Source organism: Lissotriton vulgaris, chromosome 4_1 (genome assembly GCF_964263255.1).
Source record: "Lissotriton vulgaris chromosome 4_1, aLisVul1.2, whole genome shotgun sequence".
Taxonomy (NCBI): domain Eukaryota; kingdom Metazoa; phylum Chordata; class Amphibia; order Caudata; family Salamandridae; genus Lissotriton; species Lissotriton vulgaris.
In genome coordinates this window covers 81,580,096-81,606,142 of record NC_141691.1, presented here as the reverse complement: position 1 = coordinate 81,606,142, position 26,047 = coordinate 81,580,096, and the positions used below count along the sequence as shown (strand labels likewise).

The window sequence follows — 26,047 nt, the reverse complement described above, 5'->3', positions numbered from 1 at the left end:
TCGCTAAAGGTAAAAGAACAAAGAAAACAGTCCTTTCTATTTGAGCTAATTACATATCACTATTCCTTAAATATTACTATTTTACATAGTTTGGGGCTTCAATAACAAAGTCATAAAAGATTAGGTTAAAGAGTACTGCAGAAGTACTACTTTAGGCACCTCAAAATGCCTTTGTGATTAGGTGCCCCATGTCTCCCTCCAGCCCTCCTCCTCTATCTTTACCTGTCTCCATCATTTTTATCTCTCTCTCTTTCTCCCTCTCCCGCTCTCTCCTTCCCCTTATCTGTACCTTTCTCTTTCTCCCACCGTTTTTATCTCTCTCCCTGTTCCTCTCTCCTCTCCTGTCCTGCTCCCTTTCTCCCTCTCCATCTCTGTCTCCCTATTCCTCTCCCTCTCCTTCCCTTATATGTATCTTTCCTTTTCTCTCCCACTGTTTTTATCTCGCTCTCTCTTTCTCTCTCTCCCTCCCACTCTCCCCCTTCCTCTGCTCCTCACTTTCTCCCTTCTCCCTTCTCCCTTCTCCCTTCTCACTCTCCATCTCTCTCTCTCTCCTTTTCCCGCTCCCTCTTTTCTCCTGCTCCCTCTCTCTCCCTCTACATCTACATCTCCCTCTTTCTATCTCCTTCCCCTTATATGTATATCTCCCCTTCGCCCACTGTTTTTATCTCCCTCTTACCCCTCTGCTTCTCTTCTTCAGCTTCGTACCCCATCTTCCTCTCCCTCTCTCCTTTTCCTATTTGTGTCTCCACCCTTCTTCCACCATTTTTATCTCCCTCTTTCCCCTTCGCCCTCCCCCTCCTCTTCACCATCCTACCCCATCTCCCTCTCCTGCTCCCTCTCTCTCAACCTCTTCCTCTCTCTCTGCTACCCCTTATATTTATCTCTCCCTTTCTCCCACCTTTGTTATCTCTTCTCTCTCCCTCACCCTCCACTTTCCCATCCCCTTTGCCTCTTTCTCGCCCTCTCTATCTCCCTCTTCCTCTCTCCCTCCTTCCCCATATATGTATCTCTCCTTCCCTCCCACCATTTTTATTTCTCCCTCACCCTCCACCTTCCAATCCCCCTCTCCTGTTCCTTCTCCCCCTCCCTCTCTCCTTCCCCTTGTATGTATCTCTCCTCTTCTCCCACCGTTTTTATTTCTCTTTCTCCCCCTCTCCCCTCCTCCTCTGCCTCTTCCTCTCATCCTTCCCTTCTCCCTCTCTCTCTCCTGCTCCCCCCCTCTCTCTTTCTCTCTCTCTCTCCCTCCTCCTCTCCGGCTCCCTCTCTCTCTCTCCTTACCCTTATGTGTATCTCTCCCTTCCTTCCACAGTTTTTATCACTCTCTCTCACTCACCCTCCACCTTCCTAGTCCCCTCTTCCTCTCCCTCTCTCTCCCCTTCCCATATGTATCTCCCCCTTTCTCCCACCGATTTTATCACTCTCACGCACCCTCCACCTCTGCCTCTTCCTCTCCCTCTCTCCTTCCCCTCATAAGTATCTCTCCCCTTCTCCCACCCTCCCCGTACCCTCATGGCTCCCTGCCAGGGCCCATCATGTGTAAACTGATGCAAACCATGCAACGAGGCGCGCGTGAGCCTTAAAACGCGGGGCTCAGCAGGCCGGAGGCTGCGCCTACAGAGCGCCCGAGGCCCTCACCAGCAGCACATATTTTATCTGCTGCTCCCAGCAGCTCGGGGGCCGGCCAGGCGCTGGGAAGCGGTGTTATTATTTATAATGAGGGTGTGAGGAGGCAGGCGCAGGAGCTCCGCGCGCGAGCCCACCACGGAAAGTGCTTTAACAGGACCACTTCAGGAGATGGACAGCGCCTGCCTGGATGCGGAGACAAGTGCTGGGCGCTTTGAAGAGACGTCGAGTAAACACGTCCTCGCGCCACTGCGCTCTCGAGCACAAAGGAAGCCACATGCTTAAAAGCAATCCGTGTGACTAGCAGACATGCTGATTATCATGCGTCAGTGAAAGATGCTGTGTGCTGAACATCATTATGTGGCTGAGCTGTGAATGATGCCTTTAAATGCCTCAGAGAAGGATGTAGAGATAGATGTGCGGTTGCTGGACCTGGCAGCTTTGGCGTGGTCTTTCCCAACGTTTTGCCTTCAATCCTCCTGTGTTGTTTTGCTGGGATTGGGACTCTGCACACGTTACCACTGATAACCAGTGATAAAGGGCTTGTACCCCCTCCTTTAAATATGGTAAAATTCTCTTTCACCCATTTGGCCAATTTAATTTAGTTACAAGTGCCTAGTATAGTGGTACTACATGCACCCAGGGCCTGTAAATTAAATGCTAATAGTGGGGCTGCAGCACTCATTGCGACACTCACTAAAGTAGTCCTTTAAAAATATTTTTTTTGAAATCTCTTGCCATGCCTGGACCTTCCTTTTTAATACATATAAGTCGCCCCTAGGGTAGGCCATAAACAGCTCACAAAGCAGGGTGTGGTGTATTTAAAACATTGGACATGTGCTTTTAACTTTTAGATTTCCACGAGTGAAGATGTGCTTACAGGGTCTGACTGGCCCTATCGGGCATCTGCATTTTCCCAGGAGTCTGGAAGAGAGGGGGCTGCTATTGCAGCTTTGGGGGCTTTTTTTTGTTACTGGGGATGTGTTTTGCAGTTGTGCAGCATTATCGGCCCCAGTAACTTTAAGTAGCAGTGAAAAACACTTGCACATCCATGCGCCCCCAACCCGGAAGCTAATCCTTAACAACTGCCATGGTTGCTTTCGGTTCCCAGTCCGGCCTTGTGTGCTTAGATTCGTTTTTCACAAATGCAAGATCTGTCTCTCCCATTTGATAAGATTCGGTTACTTTATTAAATATAATAAGTGATAATTTTCAATTGGGAGCAGGTAGGAATTTGAGTTTGGTCTCTAATGTTAAAGTTGGATTTTAAATCACAATTCTAAAAATGCCACTTTTAGAAAGTTGGCATTTTCTTGTCTTAACCATTTGGTGCCTGCAGTTTGTATCCTGTGTTATATAACTAGGTTTAGCTGGCAGTCGGCCTTTGTTCACTAACTCCAAGACAGTGAGACAGAGAGGGGAAGGGTGGTGTTATGAGAGGCCCTCTCTGTCAGTATGAGGAGGAGAAGCTGCCACCCCCCACACTTGCACATCATAGGTACTCTGCCTCAGCACACTCACAAAGGGTTTCATACCCTTATTTTGTGTCCCCAGACAAGCTGGGGCCAGCACAGTGAGGCAGGAAGTTCCAGACACCTCGTAGGAGGAGGACATTAGGAGCTTCTCCCACTTCAAAGTTGGCACTGGGTGTAAATAGTGGACCCTTAAAACCAACTCCTCAGATCACGGAACTCTGCTAGGAGGAAGGATTGCCCAGCTGTGAAGTCTGCCCTGCTGACCTTCTTGCTGACCAAGGGCTAGTTTACTGACCAAGGCCTGCTGTTGCTGCACCAAGACTCTTCTTCTGCTGCCCTGCTGGATCTAGCCTGCCTCTGTCGATCCAGAACTCCAAGGTTAATTGGGTGACCTCCTGTTCAAGCAACAGGAACATAACAGGATACTTCAACATCAAGGCACATCCCTGCATCTAGAAGCAGGGTGATGCAACCCACCATTGACTTCGTGCCTGCACGACACAGCTCGTCCTGAATACCGCCACATTGCTGCACAAGTCCTTGCACGCTGTGCTGGCTTCCTTCACAATGATTCAGGACTTTGCTCTGCTGCCCTTTGTCGATAGTCATCGACTCCGCGACTACGCTACGCATCTCAGAGCTGGACCTCATATCACAGATCCTCATCACCAGCCCACACAGCTCAACACAAGGACTTTGCATCTTGATGCCTGGGGCACATGGTAATTTTCAGTGGACGGAAATTAGTCTTCTATCCGGCCTGCACTCCATCCCAGTCGGCCTGAACTTGTGACTTCGACATGGTCTACTGTGAAAAGATAAACGCATGGTTGGCGCTTTTTGCTCCGTGGCACTTGATTTTCACAAAACCTTTAACATAGCATATCTTCAGTTCTACTGATAAGACTTGTGTTGCTTTGGTGTTACATAATGTACACAATGTTGCTCTATTTTGTATATTGGTGTGGGATTTTTCTTGTGTTGTGTTTTCACTTTGTTACTATCTGTGTGCTGAACAAATACTTTGCACATTGCTTCTAAGTTAAGCCTGACTGCTCTTGTAGCAAGCTACCAGAGGGTTGAAAACAGGTTAATTTGGGGTTTGCTTATATTTAACCTTGACAAGAATTGTAGTTGCTGCTTAAGTAGGGTTATACCCCACTCAACCAGGCCCGGTACAATAGGTGGTCCAGGCCCACACAGGGAAATCTCATGACCCATCCTTTGCTCATCCACAAGTAGCAGAACACCCATTTGACCTTTATTTTTGTAATGTTTCACTGTTGCCTGCAGTCCATGCTTTTTGTCTATTCCGCCTGCATGAGAGCTGAGCAGATGATATTGCTGCTGTAAAGAATGCCATGCTTTCTTAGATTGTTGATGAGGATGGGTACTCCGAACCTTAGTGAGGGTCAGGGTTCTCCGTGTCCAGCGTTTATGCTGTGCACTACAGGTTTGCAGCCTTTATCTGAGAAAAATACTGGCTATTTCTTCCCTTTAAGAGATTCTGAAAGTGCCTCAAATCTACATTTGTATAAAAGTCTCCCCATTCATTCAAAGATCCTTTTGAAATTGTTTAAACTCAAAAGAGCTTTTGAAGTAATATTTTTATTGGATTGCTGTTATAATTTTAAATCACGAAGTTGAAAGAAAATCAGGCGTTTTTCTATTTTCCCATTTGTTTTACTGGCCTTGAAATAAAAATGCAGAACATGCTGGTAAAATACCGGCAAACCTACCGATTGGTGATTAAAGATGAGACAGGTTGTGTCCCTGAAAGACTGACTGGGCTGGGTCAAAGTCAATCACATGTCAGAGAATACCTTAATTATAATGTTGCACGGCATGTGACTGAATAAGTCCCAGCCCTAGCCCCCTTTCATAGTTACCTTGATTGTATACAATTCTCCCTAATTGTTAGTGTACTTTAAAGCAATTCTCTTTTGACTTATTTTCTAAAAATTCTACTTATTCTATTCCCCCAAGGGGCATATTTTCAAGGACTTATTGCCGTGTTATTGGCACTTTATCGCAGCCAAATTGGCGATAACTTTATCGCCCCATTCACAAGCTGGTGACAACAGCCCATATCACCGGTTTACCTGCGATAGCAGTCGCCAAAAACTTCTCCACAGATGACCCAGGCAACTATCGCTAATAAGATGCAGAGTAGGTGTTCCCGTGCAAAAAGCTGCAACAACACCACTCTGCAACATTCGCAATGACCAGCCAGATCGGCGAAAAGAACCTTAAACAGTCGATAAGGCGCGTTAGCAGCAGGAAGTTAACACCGGCTCTGACCTGGTGTAAAGTCGGATGACAACCTGCACCAGAAAAGAAAGCCCAGCCCAGAGCCACACCTGAAGATCAACAGAAGCCATGGAGCTAGTGATCCTGCAGCTCGAAGCACCAAGAGGGCCACAACACCCACTGACACCACCCCCAGGCCCGCCACCCTCCCAATCTCCCACCCCCGTACCACCACAGAGGCAGAGCATACAAAGACAGACGACCTTCAGGAAACGCACCAGCCTCACAGACTTAATGCCAGAGAATGTCATTGGCTCTAAAGGACAACCGTCCTCCGCATCCTGAGCATCAATGCCCACAGGCTGATTTTACCAACACAGAGGATAACCAACATCCAAACTCAGACAAAGCTGCTGGCTGTGTTGCACCTGTTGGCCTCTGGTACCTTCCAACCAACAACCACTAGAATCGAGGAGTCTCACAGCCAGCCCTATCCAAGTTCCTCACACCTGTCCTGGATGCCATCATCAGCTTGGTACACCAGTACCTATACTTCCCCCACACTGCGCTGCAACACCAACCACTCCGTGACGGCTGGCTTACACTCAGACCATACACATCTAGCACAGGTGTTACTGTCCCTGTGACCCTGCCAATAAAGGTGCCGGGCGCACGTGCCCATAGCCAGTTTCACATACTATCTGAGTGTGTCAGTGTGGTCATAATGTATGCATGAAGGCCCGGGGCCCTGCAACATTACATTGGGCTTTGTACAGCAGATGCAACCATGGCACCGCAGGCAGCGGGTAAGACCTTGGACATGTAGCTTTGTCGTCACCGACTCCATACGTAAGTGTAGTGGACTGGACTGTCAAACGCAGGTCCAGAGTGGGGGTGTGAATGATTATTACGGGGCTCTGGGCGTGGTTCAGTATAGGAAATGTGCAAATTCATGTGTCTCTGTCGCAGTGTGTGTCTCCGTTGTGGGGTGTAGGTGGTCCCTGATGGGACTTAGACACCCAAGTATGTGATCTAGTTCGGCTTCTATGAGGTCGGACCCCACCCGCACCTGTTCGGCCACCTCCTTTTGGCATTCTAACACCTGGCACTGGAAGGTGATGTGTGCCTCAGTGAAGTGTTGTGAGCCAGCCGTGGTGGCGGGTGCTTCCTGCTGTTTTGGTCTGTGCAGGGGCTGGGCTCTCCTCTATGTAGCTGGGCTGCCCTGTTCCTGGAGGTGGGTTACCTAAGATGTCCATGAGCTGCTGTAAGGCGTTGGTGATGAAGGTGTGGAGATCCTCTCCAGCATCACTCAGGAGTTGTCTGGCCTGCTCAGCTGGAGGTGTTGTTTGTCTCTCTGCAATGTAAGGGGGAGATGCATTTTGGCATTGTGTTGAAATGTATGTTGGCATATTGTTCTAGTTTACATGCAGACTGTATGACAATGTACATTGTGACTGTTTGGGAGGTGCTGAATATTTGATGCAAGACAGTGGACATTTGAACTACATGACGGATGTGAGGTTGTACACCTACATTTTCATCTCATAGTTTCCTGCTATGTTAGATGTGATTGGGTTGTTTCTGACCATGAGCAGACCCACTTGTGTCCTCTGTTCTGCAGTGTTAGTATAGCACCTTGTACCACATTGTTGTCAATGTGGATGTGCTGTTACTGCTATGTGTGTGTGCAGCATTGGAGGATAGTCACCCCTGCAGCTTTGATTTTGCTGACACTTTTCCCTCTGAGGTGGTGAGCCTTTGACTTTTGTGCTTTTACAGTGCTGAGATGTTGGCGACTTGGGTCATTTGTGCTCTTGGATGGTTATTGTACTGTTGTGCATTATTTGTCTGCAGATGAGTTCTTGATGTCAGGCGTTGTTTGTGCACATGGATGTGTCAGAGAGTGTGCTGCTCCTTTCCGGATGTGGTCCACACTCAGCCACCTCAGTGTCATGGTATGCACAATGTCATGATAATTGTACTGCAGCCATGCTGATCATCATGTATTGTCACTTGCATTGTCAGTGTGGCTCACAAATACACATCTGTGCAGGGCTTCGCACGTGTGCATGTGTTGGTTGTGGGATTGGTGATGTGTTGGGTGGGACCCCTTTGGACACATGGTGGACGGGGCTTACTTGGTGTTGGTATGTGTGTTGCAGTGTGCCACAGGGATCAGGGACATGATCCAGGGTCATTGTGGGTCTGCAGTGTGCTACACATCGTTGTGCATGTGTGCCAATGTGACCATCTCCACCCGTCCCCCAGTACCTGGTCGTTACTCACCCTGTTGGTGTTGTGTCAGCTCCTATCGAGCTGTGTCCGGACTCCCAACTCCTTGCACCGTCTCCACACTGATGACTGTGGCCTCCATTTCTTCCAGCTCCTCCTGTGGCACAGAACTCCCACCTCCTGTTTCTGTTGCTGCCTTCCTGTTGGCAGCGGGTTTGTGCTTGGTTTGGCTTTTTCCATCATACCAGCCTCTTGGCCTCCTCCATTTACATCCTCGACACTCCAACTGCATTCATGTTTGTCAAATTGGAGTTCAGTTGATGGTAATGTTCTGACACCTCTGTGACGCAGATCCGGTTTTCCTGCAGCCTGCACCCTGTCTTCCTCTTCTCCTTGGCCTTCCCTGACCCCAAGGTTCCTTGCTGGTGATCTGTGGGACTTGTGAGGTTCGTGTTGACCTCTGCACTCGGTCTGGGTGCATCCATGGTGCTGCGCAGTTCATTTTTGTTTCCCTTTGTTTTTGTTCTGCTTTTATGGCGCCTTTTCCCGCTTGACACGTGGGAATTACAGGCCTGTCGCTGGTTTTCACTGATTTTTGTATTGCGATTGGCCTCATCGCAACTTCTTTTGCAATCGTGTTTCATGTTTTTTCAGTGTTGTGTTATTTTTAATGCGTTATTTGACACGTTATTGTGGGACTATCGCATGGTACAGCCGTGTTGTGAATAAAATTTTAATAGGCCGTTATTTTCCCGAAATAGACTGCAATGTAAAGAGTTGCGTTAAGCTAATTTTGCGGTAATTATCAGATATTCTTGAGAATATTCCTCAAGTCTTTTAAGTGCACTGTGCAATTTTTTATAAGTAGCCACTGGAAATTATGTTGCTTAAGTCCATCCTAATCTTTGAATCTATGTGTCCCAGTATGCATTAAATTCAACATTCATCAGGTTTCCCTAAACTTTCTTCTAGGAACTTGTCTCACCAATAACTATAAATCATAGTTTATTTTGATCAATGTTTCTTACCCACACAGTGTTTGAAAGATACATTGTGATGCTTCCCTACTTCTACAGTATTAGAGAAACTGGTCATTATGATGCATGGCTTATGGAGCTCTAAGAAGATGACTGAGGAAGATCGGATTTTAGAGATGGCGTGAATGGTGATTCATCTTCCCATCCAGCTTGTGGGTGGCACCACCATGAAGATGGCAACAATCACAGTAACTTGCTCTATTAATGTTTTACTTCCAAAATTGTCTTTATTGGTTGCAGAAGAGAGACACGGGCAAAAATGCTACAAGGTCAGAGGAAGGGATTTGCTTAACTGAGTGCACAAGTGGTCCTGCTGTATCCAACAGGACTCAGATGATGGAAGGGTGCATATGTTTGTGAAAGGCAACTCTCTCCCAGCATTTTGGGGGCGGACTACAAAAGATGGAATGCTCAAGCAGTGGGCGACCAAAGGGGATGACAGACGGAGCGTTTGAGCAAATTTAACACACACCCCCAGTCAAATGATCTGGGTTTAATCCATCATCTTTAGCTCACTCTACCACCCCAGGTAAGACATGGCCATCTGCAAATCAGTCCGACCCTGTGCCTCATGGGAACAGTCAAGCCCGAACTGCCAAGCCATGTCTTCCCTGGACTGGAAACAAGCATCCTGGGACCGGTTTCTGGCTAATCAGCCGTCATCAGCCAGGCTAGCTTGAATCCAGTGGCAAAGTGAGCAAGGGACCCACATCTGGGCATACCCTGTCAGCTTAGGGTGAACAAAGCAAAACCAAAGGGTATGATAGAAGGAGTGTTGAACATTTCAAGCACTCACCCCCAGTCAACTGATCTGAGTTTAATCCATCATCTTTCTTTAGCTCACTCCACCACCCCAGTTCAGACATGGCCATATGCAAATCGGTCTGGCACTGTGCCTCATGGGAACAGTTGAGCCTGAACTGCCAAGCAGTGGGAGAGGCAGGTTTAGGTGTCCGAGGGGGGAAGGAAAACTGATCAGGTTCTCAGTCCCGATCATCTTACTACTAGTTAAATTAAGTGAAGCTATATAAATATATATCTATATATCTTTATCTATATATCCACAATGTCACTTACTGCTGAGCGGTTTCCTCCACAAGCAGTGCATATGCTTGATCTGGGGGCGCACCTCCCAGCTTCTCATCCACAGCAAATCCCCCTGGAAGAAGAAATAAAGATGAATCCTCTGAAGGGATCAGGTTTGCCAATTCATTTGATGGTGAGGCTATGACAGCTGACAAGTTTGATTTCCATAATTATATGGTAAATGCAGCAGCCACAGAAACGCTAGAATTTACTGCTGAGCAACATTGCCCTGTTGCTTTTTTAACTATTTATTCAAGAAAGATCACATCCTAACCATTTTAATTTCATTGAGTGCCCATCCTTAGCTGCACGTTGAAGAAAACAACCTTTTCAAGCTAACTACACCAAAATAAATATAATAATCTATATATATAAAAATGAATGTATGTATGTCTGTTTGTCCTTTATGCATTACTACACCATTCATCCGATCGGCATGAAACTTTGGGAAGTTGTTGAGTACACTGCTGCGAAGGTTTCTGGCAAAAAAAAAAAAAATTGTTAAAAGTTGTTGAGTACACTCTCGCGATGGTTTCTGGCAAAAAAAAAAAAGAAAAATGTGTTGAATATCGCCCCCCCCACCCCGGGCCCTCCAGGGCCCTCATAATCTTTCCAATACTGAATGTTTACAGTTTCCGGTGCGACTCGCTTTTGCAATGACCATCAACAAAGCACAAAGGCAATCGCTGCAAGTGTGTGGACTAAATTTGGAGAATCCATGCTTCTCACATGGACAACTGTATGTGGCCAGCTCACGCGTCGGAAAACCTTCTGATTTATTCGTGTTGAACCAGAAGGAAAAACAAAAAATACTGTGTATCCACAAGCACTCGAATAAATAAACAGAATTAAAACAACACTTTAAAATGTTTTCCATATTAAAATGAATAAGTTTCAATAAAAATGACACAATGTGGGGGCGTGGCTAGCAGCCAACGATGGCGGCCGCAGCTTAGAGAGGCTCCCGTGACGAGGCGGCTTCCCACTCAAATCCGATATATTAATCCTGATTTTCGAGGTGCTTTGAGGGGTGGATCGGACCCAGAGGCCGTGCAGCACCCGGTGGTCCAATCTTGGGACGGCGAAGTCCCCGAAACAACGCCATCATCGCCTGGCAGAAGGCGGCGAGAGGTGGGGCCTAGCGCTCTCCTGGAGGCAGCGGAGTTGCGTAAACTTGGGACCCGGCCGGAAATAATCTTTTGTCGGCGGTGGTTGGCTGGAAGTGCCGGTGCCCGGGACGCACCACCAGAACAATCCGTACTCATCCTCCGGCGGCCCGGTGATGCACGTGGGGCCCGGAGACGGCCCGTGGCGGTAGATACTCGCTGACCACGCCCGGAGGCGCCGCAAATATCGCCGGGGCTCAGACGGCTGGCCCCGCCATTTTTGGGCGTTGGCTGCACGTTGTGCCCCGGGCTTTCTCAGCAACCACCCCAGCGGAACCGCTTGCCATGGCGGAGCGATGAAGACCTGAGGTCCTACTATTGCGACAGTCGACTAACGGGACCCCCGCGGACGACGCCAAAATAGCGAACCATTGATTTGATCTCGGACCTGCGTTGGTCCGCAAAGACCGTCAGACCACAGTCATGTCCAACAGAGGCCCCAGGAATACCGCTACTCAGGCAAAACTGGACAAATTCGCCTACGAGAGACAGACCCCTCCCCAAGACCAGCGCAAAAATGCGGGGAAAACATCGGAGTCTGAGGGGGCGAAGAAGGCCACGCTAGAGGACGTTATGGCGGCGCTGGCCCAGGTGCAAACTACGGTAGAAGCGACAGCCACGGAAGTCACCCTGATACGAGCGGATCTCCAGAAAATGAACGAAAGGGTTAAGCAGGTCGAGGTGGTCACTAAATCACTGGTCAAAGATGTGTCTGAGTTACAAATGGCAGTGGAACATCTGCAGACAGATAACAAACTACTCAGAGATAAGTTGGATGACCAAGAAGGGCGCTCCCGGCGCAACAACGTTCGAATTTTAGGAGTGCCGGAATCTGAAGACAAGGGCGCCATGGACCTCTATGTGGAAGAGTTAATCAAAAACAAACTCCAGCCCAAAGGTCTCTCGAACTTTTTTTCGGTGGAGCGGGCCCATAGAGTGCCTGGGGGCAAACCTAAGACAGGTGGTTCGCCTAGATCAATATTGGCGAGACTTTTCAATTTCAGGGACCGCGATGCCATCTTACAGGCCGCGAGGGTGGCGCCGCCTATCCAAATACAGAACTCAAGAATTGCCTTCTTCCCAGACTATACGGCAGAGGTCTCCAGGAAGCGAAGAACGTTCCTGGAGGTAAAGAAAACATTGAGGGAAAAGGAGCTGCCGTACTCGATGCTCTTTCCGGCCCGGCTGCGAGTGGTAGCAAACAAAAAAGTATGGTTTTTTGATACTCCGGAAACGGCCCGGAACTGGCTTGAGGGATGGCATACTGTGGACCGGCAGCGGAGGCGACACAGGTCCGACGAGGATCATAGACTTGACAGCAGGACTGGCTCACAGACGTCTGGACGTGGAGGAGCGGAAAGTTCTCAGTCCCGTGGCTTTGCGGGGGCTGGCAGTGAAGAATGACCCCATTCTCTGATTCTCTTGAACAGGGCAATAGCCGACCATTCACACACTGTTGTATAAGCTGCAGTTGGACACTGGCACAAACACCCCTACGGCACGCAGGGATGCCGCCTGCTCGGGGAGAAGCTCTTCCCCCTACACGCAAGTACTCTGGTTGCGGGATGGGTTAAGCACTCTGCTCAGTTGGGGGGGCGGGCAGTTGGAAGTCCGTTAGGCAGGGTAGCAGGGAGGGGGGATGGGGGGGTCGTAGTGTTATTGTTAGGAAGGTATGTAAACGGTCGAGGACAATGTTTTAATTCCTGTATGAGTCAGTACATGTTGGTCGGGATGGACAGTGATCATAAGCCCCCGTGATGTCCCTTAGTTCTTCACTGTGCATTGGCATAGCCACCATGCCGGATCCACTTCTTGGCCGATACATCATGAACCCCGAGGTACCTAATGGCTGATAACTTTGTCCCGGCAGGGGGGGTAATGGCCCCTGAATCACAGTGCCCTCCCCTACATTTGCTGTCTTGGAATGTGAGAGGTCTAGGGGATAAGGTCAAGCGAGGGTTGGTACTGACCGCAATTAAAAGACAACGGCCCACCATAGCCCTACTGCAGGAGACTCATCTGGTAGGGGGGGCTACAAAGGCCTTGGACAGGCGAGGTTATAAAATGTTGGTCCACTCCGAGTTCACGTCCGGTTCCAGGGGGACCGGCATTCTAATACAGAAAAACACACGATTCATCCCCTTACTGACTAAGACTGATGATCAGGGCTGCTTCGCGGCCCTGCAGGGGCAGTGGGAGGGGAAACTTTTTAATTTGGTCTCAGTGTATATCCCACCGGCACTGCACTCGGTTCACCTCCCAAAACTAGGTGACTTTCTTCTGACTCTCCCCGAGGGCGAGATCATCCTGGGGGGGGGATTTTAATGCAGTTACGGACACGCAGCTTGATAAACACCCCACGCCGGTTCAGGCGGGGGGGTCCCCTACCTCCAACGGTTCGCAGCGGCCATGGGACTGACTGACATCTGGAGACACCTACACCCTGACATGAAACAGTACACTTTTCATTCCGCTGTGCATGGCAGCCTCTCTCGCATCGACCACTTCCTGACGCTGGGAGAGGGTCTCTATATATAGATGCAATGGTAATTCACCCTCGAGGGATTTCGGACCACTCACCCCTCACGCTAACACCTTCCTCACAGGCAAAATCACACAAACGCATTTACCCCATTCACGCTACCTACTTTAAAGTTCCACAGGTTCGCAAGGCCCTTAAAAGAACAACGAAGCAATATTTCCAAGAAAACATACACTCAGTGCACTCCCCCGAGATACTTTGGGAAGCCTATAAAACGGTCCTACGGGGACAAGCCATTAACTCCATTACGGGTCATAAAAGACAAATGTCTCAGGAATTGGTCGATCTGGAGGTGGCTTTACAGGAACGGACCATGGCCCATGAACAGCACCCCTCTCCATCAACACTTCATGCACTTACCCTTCAACAACAGCTATATAACGACCACCTGCGCATCCAAGTAAAAGGACACATAACCGACACACAAAATAGAATCTATGAGGTGGGTGAAAAAGCTGGGAAAATGCTGGCATGGCTTGATAAACGGGAGGGTAATTCCAGGGGGATCCAACGTCTGAAAGACAAAAGTGGGGCGGTACACACAGACCCAAGACGTATCACAGAGCTACTCCCTGCCCATTTCGAACGGGTGTACACCCTGGCACGAGTGATCACACCCGAGATGGCCAAAGACCTCCTAGCTCCGATCGAGGTCCAAACGTTGTCACCGGAAGCGTCAAATCAGTTGGAGGCGGACATCACTGCCGATGAAATCCAACTAGCGATTCGGGCTCTAAACCCGGGCAAGGCAATGGGACCCAATGGCATACCCATTGAATGGTACCAAGCAGTGCCTGAGACCCTCAGTGTACATCTATTGGGAATGTTTACAGAATGTTTAGAGAAGGGTTCCCTTCCGCCGGATCAGCGCGCGGCGACCATCGTAACTATTCCTAAACCGGGCAAACCACCTGATGAATGTTCTTCTTATTGTCCCATATCCCTGCTAAATGCCGAAGTTAAGATTCTGGCTAAACTCTTAGCGACAAGGATCCTGCCCCATCTGTCGTCGATTATACACCCGGACCAATCCGGATTTATGCCACACAGAAACACAGCGTTGAATCTGCGAAGGCTGCACGGCGTGCTGGCTAGAGCCGATTCAATCAACACACCAGCAGTAATTTTGGCGCTTGACGCTAAAATGGCGTTTGATTTGGTGGAATGGGCGTGTCTTTTTGAGGTACTGAAGCACTTGCGATTCGGGCCCCGCTTTATTGCGTGGGTCAAACTACTATACACTGACCCGATGGCACACGTGGTGGCTAATGGCCATATTTCACGTACGTTCCCGCTGGCGAGGGGCACACGGCAGGGTTGTCCTTTGTCACCCCTGCTGTTCGCTATTTCGTTGGAACCTCTCGCGACACTCATAAGAACCTCGCCTCTCCTCAAGGGCATATCATGGAGTGGGGGATGGGAGGATCGACTGTCTCTATACGCAGACAATATGTTGATTTATCTAACAGACCCCGAATGCGGAGTGCCGGCTTTGTTACACATTTGTGACACCCATGGCAGTGTTTCCGGCTATACGCTGAACTGGAATAAATCGGAACTGTATGTTTTGCAGGGGCAGGCCCCGAACCTTGGCGAGGCGTGCCCACTGACAATAGCGGGCTCATCGTTTAAGTATCTGGGCATTCATATCACTAGGGACCCGACGGAATTTATGGATAAGAATCTGAAACCTCGCTTGGATAGCCTTAAACGAGATGTTACGTTCTGGTCCGGTCTTTCGCTAACACTCTTGGGCAGAGCTGCACTCTATAAAATTATGGCGTTGCCACGTTTTTTGTATGTCCTCGAAAATACACCCTATCCTGTAGCCCCTAGGTTTTTTCAGAAAGTGGCAGCACTAGTTTCCAACCTTCTATGGGGGAACCTCCCCGCACGCATTGCGCAATCCAAGCTGCACAGAGGTTGGTACGACGGGGGTATTGCTCTACCAAACTTAAGACTGTATTATTGGGCAGCACACCTTAAGCCGATCAACCAATGGATTCACGCACCTCAAACCGAACCAGCGTTCCAGTCAGACAGGGCACAATTGGGCACGAATAGTCTGTTGGGTCCGTTGTATGATCACCGTAAAGTTCGCGCCTTACTGGGTCCCACTAAATTAACAGTTCAGTTGTGGCATACAGCAACAGCAGCGCTGGGTTGTAAAGGGAAGATCACCAAGATGACCCGCTGTGGGACTCTCGGGTGCTGGGCAACATGAGGAACAGTAAGGGTTTTACACACTGGGATACTATAGGGATTTCCACGGTGGGTGATCTTTGGGAGAGGAATGGGGTGATACCTTTTGCCCAGCTAAAAGAATTATATGACCTTGGTGACAGGGAACTTTACAGGTACATCCAAATACAGCATGCATTGCTCACAGCCCTGCCCCCCGACACACCTCTGCCCGAGTCCTCGCCATTGGAAGACCGCCTCCTTACTGATTGTATGTTGGAAAGGGCAACATCACTTACTTACCGCAAATTGCTCAATAATTTCCCGGATCCAACACTCCTGTTAAAGGGGAAATGGGAGGGGGACACCAGCGAAATGGACGAACATGAGTGGAATGAGGCACTTGGGTCCCCTAAGGAAGTGGGCATCTCGGCGCGAATGCGGCTAGTGCAACTCAAGATACTACACAGGGTTTATTACACTAGGACCATGTTACACCGCATTCATAGGACGCCACATCCATACTGCCTTCGTGGGTGTGGGGAGGAAGGAACATTTTTCCACACCATATGGGAATGCCCCAAGATTAGGGAATACTGGAAGCAGATACTCCGCACAATCTCACAAGCATTAGATCAGTCGCTGTTGCCTGACCCACGGAGGTGCTTACTAAACATCTGGGAGCCTACTGACCTTTCCAGATATGAACAACTTTGGGTCACGGTAGGACTAATGGTGGCAAAACGAGACATCGCACAGCGCTGGGGTGCGGCAGAACTGCCGACCAAGTCACAATGGTGTCTGAATATGGACAGGGTGATGGTAACCGAAAGGGCAGTCTATTCTAACCGGGCCTGCCCAGGGAAGTGGAATAAGGTCTGGACGAAATGGAATGTGTACAGGGGGGAAATTTGTGATCCCTTGCTGGAAGATGACCAAGATGTCTCCGACGAGGAAGAGGAAGAGGGGTGAAGCTAAGTGAGATGGGTGGGAAGGAGGGAAGCCAAGGATACTGTACGGGATCTCCTCTTAAAATTGACACGTGGGAAACAGGGAGTGGATGTAAGGGTAAAATTGGCGGGGGGCGATCGAATACCGGGGCACGAGATTAGAGTAGGCCTCTCCCGAGAGGCATTTGTAACTCGAACTGTGTTGATTCATGCAAGACCGTAATATCATTCCTAATGTTTTAAGTTGAAGTTTGTTGTTTTTTCAAAAAAAAAAAAGTAAAATCAAAAAACCTCATTCAGCGTCGACACAGATATCTGAGATGCACTTTTATTTTGCAGCGACCTCATTTGTACATATACAGAAATTGGTGACTTAATGACTATTTCGAAATGCTCCATTTTGAGTTACGAACTGTGATAGCGACCGGCCCACTGGGTTGTAGGCATTCCGCTGTGTACTATACAATGTGCAATAAAGGTTTAAAAAAAAAAAAAAAAAGACACAATGTAAATTGAATGTTATCATAACAAATTTCCTTTCTTCTGAGATTGCAGCAACGCGCGACAGGTAAGCTAGTGTAAAATAAAAATTAGATAACTGGTACCATGTGTAATATGATCCGATATTGCCATTTCGGGGTTCTGGTAATATATACAAACTACATGACCTATGGCCTTGTGGGTTATAATGCCACCCGAGCCCCTCAATTGCGATACTGAACCACAGTTCAGAGTGTAATATACTATTTATTAAAAACCTACCTGCAACTCTGTGATGGCTCCTCCATGCCTCCCAGGGCAGACTTGCTCGCACTGTTCCCTTGAGAGGCTCAGTGGTGTAGCAAGGGTGTCATGGGCCCTCATGCAAGCAAGGAACATGTGACTGGTTGGATAGTAAATGTCAGTCAGTGTTTAGGAGCAGTGGGCCCCTAAAGCCCCTGGGTCTTAATACTGCACCTAGTTTATTACCGATAGCCACGCCCCTGGAGAAGCTTCCTTCACTTCTCCACTCACTGAGGATCCCCGGCACTTCAACCAAAGCTTCCTTCCAGTGTCATTAGCAAGAGGCAGGTCCAGTGCTGTGCAGTCTCAGACTGTCCTCTCACGGGAGGCCAAATCCAGCTCAGTGACGTCCAGCATGGCACCGTTTCAAGCATCATGTTTGGGTGTTTGGTATGTTTGCTTTAGTGGCCAAGGGTATGCCCAGACATGGGTCCCTTGCTCACTGCGCCACTGGATTCAAGCTATCTTTACTGATATGGGGTAATACCCCGAAACCGGTATGGCCATTCCTGGGTCCCTTGCTCTCTGTGCAACTTGATTCAAGCTAGTCTCGCAGATGAAGGGCAATTCCCAGCAACTGGTCTCAGAATGCTTGTTTGCAATCATGGAAGGACCTGGCCTGGCAGTTTGGTCTGGAATGTTCCCATTTGGCACAGGGTAAAGACTGATTTCCTTAAGGCTGGGTCCAATCTGGGGTGGCATAGTGAGCAAAAGATTGATTAAGACCAGATCTGTGACTGATAGTGAGTGGTTGAAAAGTTTCAACACTCCGACCATCTTCGTTTTGTGTTTGCTATGTTTGATCTAAGTGGCCTATGGTATGGGTATATCGAGACATGGTTCCCTTGCTCGCTGTGCCACTGGATTCAAGTTAGCCCGGTTTATGAGGGCTAATACCCCGAAACCGGTCCTAGGATGCCTGTTTCCGGTCCAGGGAGACTACATCTATTTTTGACCAGCAGACTCGAGAGACGACGAAAGGCAATCCCTGCCTCACTCGGCTTCGTGTGACAGCAACCACATCTTCGGCAAGCTGGCACGTCGCCTTTATCCACTAGCCGAGTTTTTTAATGCACCAGAACTTGAACATATTCAGCTTCGCATAATAGCAGCCAGATACTCGGTAAGCTGCAACGCTGCTTTTTAAACCAAGTCTGACTGCACTCGAAAGTGAATCTACTCAGCAATGCTTAATCATTTGGAATCATAAGACCAGAGGTCCCATATCGTCAATATACCGGAGCATCATTCTCACTATAGAACACCACCTCCTGCAGGACTTGCACAGCCACAGAGCATTCTATAAATACAGGGACTACTACCTACAAGACAACACATATCAGTGATTGTTCTATAGCACCAGCGTTCGTGCCCCTATCAGATTGTTTTAAAAAGTCCCTTGATGGTAATTTCCTGACGAAGACACTTGTTGTCGAAACGCGTAGAGAAGAATTCGTCATTATCTCATTTGCACCATTTTTTAATATAACTTTTTTTTAATGTAATTTGTTGTCCATGCAATGTACTTTTATTATGTTTAAACATCTTGTATGTAAAACATTTTATTCATATGTATATGATAATTATTAAAACATGTCATTTTCAGTTGTCTGGGTCTCATCACACTGTATATCTAGGTTGCCTGCCTGGATGTGTTATTTTCATTAGTCCGGTCCAGGGAGGACCTGGCCTGGCAGTTTGGGCTGGATTGTTCCCATGAGGGACATGGTCAAGCCTGATTTGCAAATGGCGGGGCCTAAACTGGGGTGGCGAAATGAGCAAAAGAACAATGGATTAAGCCAAGATCTATGACTGGGGGTGAGTGGTTGGAAGGTTTCAGCACTCCGTCCATCATCTTATTGTGTTTGGTGTGCACCCTAAGGGGCTAAGCGTATGCCCAGATGTCGGTTCCTTGCTCGGTCTGCCACAGGATTCAAGAGAGCCTGGCTGATGAAAGGTAATAACCTGAAACTGGTTCCAGGATGCTTCTTTCCGGTCCAGCGGAATAGTCCAGCCCAGCAATTCGGGATGGGCTATTCCCATTGAGGCACATGGTCAAAAGTGATTTGCATATGGCTGGGTCCGAACTTGGGTGTCATAGGGAGCAAAAGAATGATGGATTAAGCTCAGATCTGTGACTGATGTGAGGGGTTGAAAGGCTTCAGCAATCCATCCATCTTCTTGTTGTGTTTGTTAGGTGGCCAAGGGTATGCCCAGACGTGGTTCCACTGCTTGCTGTGCCACTAGATTCAAGCTAGCCTGGCTGATAAGGGATAATACCCCGAAACGGGTGCCATAATGCTTGTTTCCCGTCAAGGGAGGACCTGGTTTGGGCTGCACTGTTCCCATGAGGAACATTGTCTAGACTGATTTGCATATGAGTGGCGAGGGTTTCGTACCAGTTCGCAATTGCGAACTTACATTTCGTCGCGCAACGGTCGCGAATTATGTTGTTTCTACGTCTGGTTCATCATCACAGGTTCCCAGCACCCTCTGTTTCACCACTGCAACCCTCTGTTACATCAATGCCACCCTCTGGTTCATCATTACTGTAGATTATGGGGGGGAAAAGCAAGCACACCAGCCCTGCTTCAACTGAGATGAATTAATTTGGGGTTAGTTTATTAATGTGTCACTGTCTGGCACCTGCTTCCTTATCTGTAATTTTGCTTTCTGTTGCAGTGCATTTTTTTTCCCCAGGACCTTCTTTGTGGCCTACTTGTAGCTATTGTATGAGCCTGCTGTGAGGGTCAGAGCAGGGTCATACAATTGTTGCAACTAGCAACTGAATTCTGGAGGGGCCCCTGTCAGGAAGCACTACCGGGAATTGTTACTAATGATGAGTTTGAACTCTTGCCCCTGCCGAGTGCTTTCACTTTTGAAAAACTCGTTTTTCTGCAATTTCGCGGGGTTCGCGGGGTGCGAACACTCGCAAGATCGGATTCGGAAGCCGCAAATTCGTGCGAATATGCTATTTGTTTTTTTGCGGCGTGTTAGTTGGCAAGGTTTTGTGCGTTTTTGCGAGCCGCTCGTAGCGCAAGACGCGAAGTTACCCTCGCGGTCGTTCAAGGGCGCAGCCATCTTGTTTGCCTGACGTATTTCCGTTTCCGGGCGCGAAGTGTAATCTCGCAAAGTTTGCGGCTTGCCAGTACAGTCTCGCGCGTGTTCGCAAGGAAAATCTCGCGCGAACTTACCCGCGCGGTCGTGAACGGGCGCGGCCATCTTGTTTCTCATTCATTGCTATGGTTCTGGGCATGGTCTTTGTATCCTCTGTCAATCTCTGCCATCCTTTGCTTGTTTGAAGTTTTTTTTTATCTATTTTACTTATTATCTATCCCTCTATTTTTCTAGCCCTATATTTTTGTGTTTACTGCTACTTTTGGTTAATTTTAAACTACTTTTGTAAACTCTTTTCTTTTCTTCTCTTCCCTATTCTATTTTCTTTATTCCTTTCCGCCCAGACCATGGTGAAGGGAGCCGGGAAGCATCCCGAGAAGGGGAAGGGTCCCGCACCCCGTGTCCGGCTCCCGTGCGGGCGTTTGAGGGGGGAGCTAGTGATGCCACGGGAGATCTTTACCCCGGAGGAGGTGGCCCAACTCATTTTTTATGTTCAGCGCCGCCTCCCCAGGACCATCATGGGAGGCGGCAAGATCAGTGCCGGGTACGGGGCCCGGGAGCGCCGGAAGCGGTGGGAGAAGGTGTGCCAGGCCATTTACCACCACTCTCGGGTCTGGCGCACCTACAACCAGGCCACCCACCGCTGGACGGATGTCCTGACCCGTGAGCGAGATCTGCTCGACCTCCTTGGTCTTGAGATCCCCGGGCTTGGTGAGTAGTAGTAGCTATGTCTTTACTACTATGTTTTCTCCTGCTGTGTTATTATATTGCAAATTTTTGTTTTTTACCAAGAGCAATAATGCTGCTCATTACATTGTAGGTACATTTTATTTCAAAATCTTCTGTGCATTTCAGGTACACTGCTCTCCTTCTCAGTAGTGTTGCTACTATGCTTATTTGTTTTAGATTTTGTGTTCATTTCATTGGCCTGTGAAATTATGTATGAGTGTAGTTGAAAGAACTGCGCAATGCTACACACTAAGGTTCAGATTTTTAATTACCGGCGCATCCCTGCAAAGTTGCAGGGATGCGCCAGTAATTGTGCGTCACGCCACCATCACCCATGGTGCGCCGTATTTACAATGCGGCGCGCCATGGGCCCAAAACGTCACCAAAGCGTTACGCATCTGTGCCGTAAAGGTGGCGCATTGCTGGAGTTGCGTCGCAACGATGGTGCAGCTCCATCAATTCTCTGGGGTGCCCTATCTCCCCAATGCTGCGTCAAGCCGTACGTCTGCTTCAAGCAGGCGCAGGGTTTGAGTCACGCATCATTGTCCTCAAAGTGACTGATTGAAATCTTGTAGATTTCCCTCAGCCACTTTTAGGATGCGTTCCTGCGCAGGAACGCCCTCCCTTGCGCCGGAACACCCCTATTGGCACAGGGCTTTACAACGTGATGCATCTCCCAGATGCGTCACGTTGTTAATATACGCCGCACCATTGCGCCTCTTTTGTGCTGTCGCTGCGTCACAAAAGTCACGCAACAATGGAGCAAAAGAGCCGCAAGGGCCTTATAAATCAGCCCCTACAGACTCAAGTCCAGTCCTTCCTTTGTACACATGGCGATAAGAAGAAATAGTGGTGGTGGATTAATAGTTTGAGTATTTTAATGACTGGTGAATGTAGTAGGAAACTTTAGTGTTGTCGCTGATCTTCAATCACGATGGACTTTGGCTGTCACTTTGCGTGCTGTGGACTGCTGCCTGCCAATCCTAGGCAAACCTTTTTAGTACTTTGTTTAGTGAGTTACATAGGGTAGTTTCCAATTCGACGGTCCGCAAATCAAGCAATACTAAAGTAATGACGTAGTCGACCACATGAGATTGGTCAATAATATATCCCGTGGAGTCGTTCCCTATTTGCTATTTCGCAAAAATATTTTGTTACTTTGTTAGTTCTTTTTTAAATGTTTGATTTGGTTGAGAAATATCATCCATGTTTTCTGTTTTTCTTTCTTTCATGTTGTACATCAGCTTCCCCCAGGGGCAAGAGGAGGACACAGGAGGAGGAGGAGGAGGGTGCTGTTGTCGATGCAGGCCAGGACCGGGCAGTCGAGGGCTCCTTTGCTGGCCCCAGTAAGTTTTAATTTTAATATAGAGTACTTATTTTTTCCTAGCGTTCCTCATTCGATTTTTTCTAAATCGTCTTTGATCTTCTTGTAGACAGGATCTAAATTCTTATCCTGCCTCGACTATGACTCCGTGTGGTATTACTAGATTATTCTTATTAGTCTGTCTGTGTAGCTAACTAAGATTGCACATTTGGCATTTCCATTGGACTCCCATTCTAGTCAGCAATAGCTCTATGCACTGAGTGTAGTCCTCTGGGATTGTCCATAATGTCTTTTCAAGTATTCTAAATGTTTATGCTTTGACCATTGCCAACAATAAAAAGGTGAATGACCACCACCAAGAAATAATAAGATACTACTTTACTTTTGGTTTGGATAGGAGGACAATCCATTCGACTACTGTTGCAGGGACAAATCTGCACAAACAGAACTATGGACACTAAATAATGCATCGCTTAGCTTATCAATTATAATAGGTGCTGTAACTGTTAGACTTTCCACATACCTCAGTGATAACAGACTTTGTAGTTGAACCCCCAATCTCCTTACTGACTAGATAGTGTGGCAGAGTCATTTAGCTCCCAAAGTCACCGATGGCAGAGGCACGGACTCATGCTTGCAAAAATTCGAAAACCTTTAGCTCATCCACTCTAGTCTGGAGGACCAAAAACCACAGAGTCTATTTAAGTTTAAAAGCTTTATTAAAAGTAAACACATTTATTAAATTCAAGTTTGTCATAAAAGTGAACGTGTAACTGAAAATGGAAAAGTGCTTAGTGCTGACGATTAATTGGACACATTTCTTGTGGTCGAGCCGAGCTCTCACCTGGTTTGAACTTGATCCTGCTCGTGTTCTTAGAAGTCAAGGTTCTGTCTGTTAGGAGAAAAAGTGGTGCGTGTTAAAAAGTAAAAAGCAAACATTCATCAGTTGTGCCAAAAAGTGCAGCAAGACAACAGCCTTCCCTGGAAAAAGGGACATTTTTACTCTAGAGTACACAGTCAAAAATTATTAAATTGTACACTTTTTTTCACATTTCTTTCTTCCTCCTAGACCAAATATTATATAGTAGTGAGTGGTGTATTCTAACATTATTAAATGTACTTTGTAGGTGGAACATCTGGAGACGGGGCCAGCGCGGAGGTGGTGGCATTGGACGAGGAGGACAACTCTGGGGAGGAGGCGGTGCAAGTGCCGGAAAAGGACATGCCTGTGAGGGTTCAAACGGTGGTGGCGGGCAGAGGTAAGCTATACATTCCTTAGTCATTGAGATTGAAGACTGCAGAGTGTGCTTTCTGCACGGGTGTATTATAAAAAAAGCAGGTAGTAGCCTCCTCTAAATGTACTTCGACTTAGCTGTGAAGTTTTTGGCGAGAAGAATCCCAATCAGATCTGAGGTGAACTTGATGGATGGGATGAACGAAAAGCGAAAGAAGGGTGTAAGTAAGTGTGGAAGCACGAGAAATGTAATGATGACTGGCAAAGAAGAATGATATGTGTTTGCTTGGTCCCCGAGGTGGCTGGGAAGGTAAGAAAATGGTATGGTGCATGGCTGGGTGAATGATGAAGCAAGGATGGCTGGAAGGAGAACAGCCTGGGTGGGTGAGACAGAAACTGTATGTGTGCAATATACTTTGAATGGATGGATGCCTGGATCATTCATGGTACTATCTGACTCTTAGATAGCATATGTGAATCTAGAGAGAGTAGACGGTCACTGGATGAACTAAGTGTTACTTTGAAGAGCATGTAACACCGCACCCGCACGTCCGTTCCAGTGTAGGAAAGGCAAGGAAAAGAAGTTGTAACGTTGTCCAAAGACTACCATGAATAGTAGCAGTAGTTTGTATTGCAACTGCAAGCACAGCATATATCCAGTTATTACGGTGGACACTCCCTACCTCCCTTAATAACTTTAGTTTAGTAGTAGTACGTCATTCATGTGTGGGGGTATCACTGTTCACTCAATAATAAGCAAAGCACCTAAAGTCATCCCATATGTCATCAAATACATCCCATGTGAAGTGATAGATAATCAGATAATTTAGCTTTTTCATTTTCCTTTTCTAATACTCATTTGCACTGTAGGGTGAAAGCTAAATTAATTAAGCAGTAGCCCTTTTAACAGAGTATTCTCAGTGCCACCCGTAATAGAAAAGTAAGAGCTTCACCACCTGCATGTACTGGACCGGTACAGTAACGCAAGTCTGTCTCACTCACCATGGTGTGCGTCTGTTTTTCTCGGGTGCAAGTTCACTGCGCTGGCATTATGCCGGCTTGCATAAGATAACGTACCAATTTTCCTAAACAAGAGAGAAGAAGAAGAATAAGAGTGGTGTACTGTCATAGTCGACTGTAATAGAGGTCCATAGTGCTCGTAGAATTTGTTCCTTAAACTCCCACTAATGTTAGAGCAAGGATGAAGAAGTCGGAGGTTACATAGATACTGTCCTCAATAGTTATGCACTGTGCTTTCAATTTGCTACTTGTACTGTGACAACTTTCTGCTCAATCATTTTGTGTTAATCTTAAGGAGCATTGGTTACAGACTATGTCTTTCTTTTTTCATGTAGTTGCTCCTTCCAAATCCAAGACACCATCAAGGAGGAAGGAGCTGGCTCGAATGGCCCGGCAACGGAGGCTGGATGCCACTGTTGCTGAATATCGGCGGCTGGTGGCCCTGGAGGAGGAGGAGACACAGTCTGGAACAACAACAACGTCCACTGGGACAGCTGCATCCTCCTCCGTGCGGGCTGCCAGCCAGCGCAGTGCTCCAGCGGTACGGAGCCGGGCTACCAAAGCCAAACACCACCGCCCAGCAGCAAAGAAAGCAGCTGCCCCTCACAGGATTTGCAAGGCACACCGGCGCCGCTTATCCCTCAGACTGTCCTACCTGGAGCAGGAGGTCCATAATTATAAGAACGTGGTGGAGGGCCTCCGCTTCGAACTTGCCACCCTCCGCAAGGAGCATGATGCCCTGGCTGCTAATTCCAACAGCACCCTGCCATAGTGTCCCTTGCCCCTTTTTTAGAGACTTTTGGGGGGTGGGAATTGGGAGTTGTGATTTTTGGGGACTTTTGAAGGACAATCGTTGGGGTTAGGGAGGGTCTTGCGGGAGATTCTTTTGTTAGGGCTATAAAGATATACTTTTTGAAACTTTATCTGACCATACCTGTTTTTTACTGCTTTTGAGTCTGGTGGGTGGGGGTTTAACATAACAGTAAGTTTGTTTTCCTGAATAGTCCTAGGACTTTAGTAGTACTACCGTCAATCAAATCTCTCGTCTCTCCTAATACTCCATTATACTACCTCCAACCAAACGCCTATCTTACCTGTAATTTCTGTTTGCAAGTAGGGCTAGGCCCAGGGCTGGCTCCATGGGAAACAGCAAATAAGGTTGGCAATCCTGGGCGGATAAAATTTCCTCATAGCGGTGGTACTAGTGGTGTGACACAGTGGCAGTTGCTTGCCTATGAAAAAAAAGAAAATGAAATCTGGTTTGTCCTCCTGAGCAATACAAAGGTACAATACAGAAT

General features: G+C 47.8%; 1 protein-coding gene across 1 annotated transcript in view; it reads left to right on the top strand.

Annotated features, from left to right (window-relative positions):
* LOC147718402 (uncharacterized) overlaps nt 1-25,521 on the top strand; it is a 52,435-nt gene extending 26,914 nt beyond the window's left edge. Inside the window, exons 2-4 of the mRNA XM_086967192.1 lie at nt 22,416-22,517; nt 23,623-23,754; nt 25,085-25,521. Coding sequence (XP_086823318.1) covers nt 22,416-22,517; nt 23,623-23,754; nt 25,085-25,521 — 671 coding nt within the window. The remainder of the gene's footprint in view (nt 1-22,415; nt 22,518-23,622; nt 23,755-25,084) is intronic.
* Nucleotides 25,522-26,047: the final 526 nt, after the last annotated feature.